Genomic DNA, 1,456 nt, shown 5'->3' on the forward strand with positions numbered 1-1,456 from the left:
CCGACGGCGCGGGGAGGCGGGTGGCGGCGGCGGCGACGACGATGTGGGCGGGAGGAGAGAAGGCGTGTGGGAGGGGAGGCGAGGGGAGGGGAGGAGAACGAGAGAGAGGGAGAGGAGGCGCGCGGGAGGGGGAGGGGAGCCGGCTACGTCATCTCCACGAGGGCCGGCCCTTTTATACCCCGTGCAAGTGAAACAACGAAAATGCCCCCAACGGGGCAGGCTATTTACGCGCGGTGGCACAGTCGATATGAAACTGTTCATTGCAGCAGTAACTATTTTTTATCCGACGAACGAGGTCACTCCAGGGCTCGGATCGCATCAAACGCTTCGATCCAACGACCAGGAACCCCAAGCGGCTGAGGAGCCGGGAGGTTCACTGGAGATCTTATTTCTCGATATATAAAGTCGGACGTATGCCTTTTCTCCCTAAAAGGGAAAGTTATGGCTGCTAATTTAAGGCCAATCTATTATTGTGAGCGTATGCCATGGCCAATCTTTCATACCAAAATCCACCAATGACGTGGCATAATCGGTCGACCGTAGGAATCTTTACCGTAATTAAACTACACAAACCCCAAACTCAACGGAGAACACGGACGGTCTCGACTCAACTACAACTCGAAGGCTCCAAGCTCCGAGCTCCCTGCCATGGCTGCAGATTCCGTCGGCACCGCGTCATCGCCACCGCCGGTACCCCACCGCGACCCTTCACCTGACTTCTCACATGAGGCGTCCTCCTCATCCTCCTCGTGCGCCGCGGCGGCACAGCCGGTGTCGTGTGATGGCCGAGCCGAGGACGTGCTCGACATTGGCTCTCCCTGGGTCGCGGCAGCCGAGGCTGACTCGAGGCTGGCGGAAGCCGCGGCTTCATCGAGACTTAGCCTTCAGGCTGAGAGCGAGGCGGACGAAGACGAGACACGAAACAATCAGGAGCGTCAAGAGGACGAGGTCCAGTATACTAACTAACACTTCTACTTCGGTACACCCCCCTTAAATACATCAAGGGCTGAAATTCACCCATACCCCTTCGCTGCCAGGGACACGATCGTCATAAGTAAAAATAATTGCCCCCGCGCGTCGACGGCGATACCCCCGCGCGCCCGTGTATACGCGGCTGCGGGACGAGCCGAGCCGCTTGGCAATCATGAGGGCGCGAGCCGAGCCGAGCAGTTGGCAGCCGTGAGGGCGTGTTTTTTTAAAAAAAAGTCGGCACGGACGGTCGTGCCGTCGTGCATTAACTGCTTTGCAGTTTTGGCGGCGCGCATGCAGGCACCGACTGCTCGCGACAGATCTCGTGCCGCCCGCGCCCTCCACTGTCGCGCGTGCGGGCGACCGGGCGCCTGCCGCCAGCATGGTAGCATTGTAGTCCGTGCCGTCCACTACCGCGCGTGCGGCGACCGGGCGCCTGCCGCCAGCCTTTCGCCTCGGGCCGGCAGTTGACGCAATCGGTCGGCTG

At 60.2% G+C, this 1,456-nt stretch overlaps 1 protein-coding gene across 1 annotated transcript in view; it reads left to right on the forward strand.

Moving 5' to 3' along the window:
* The first annotated feature begins 648 nt into the window (after positions 1–648).
* LOC123039381 (E3 ubiquitin-protein ligase RNF14-like) overlaps positions 649–1,456 on the forward strand; it is a 22,689-nt gene continuing 21,881 nt past the window's right edge. The window contains exon 1 of the mRNA XM_044462576.1: positions 649–948. Within this exon, the coding sequence (XP_044318511.1) occupies positions 649–948 (300 nt within the window). The remainder of the gene's footprint in view (positions 949–1,456) is intronic.

This window comes from Triticum aestivum, chromosome 2B (genome assembly GCF_018294505.1).
Source record: "Triticum aestivum cultivar Chinese Spring chromosome 2B, IWGSC CS RefSeq v2.1, whole genome shotgun sequence".
Lineage (NCBI taxonomy): Eukaryota > Viridiplantae > Streptophyta > Magnoliopsida > Poales > Poaceae > Triticum > Triticum aestivum.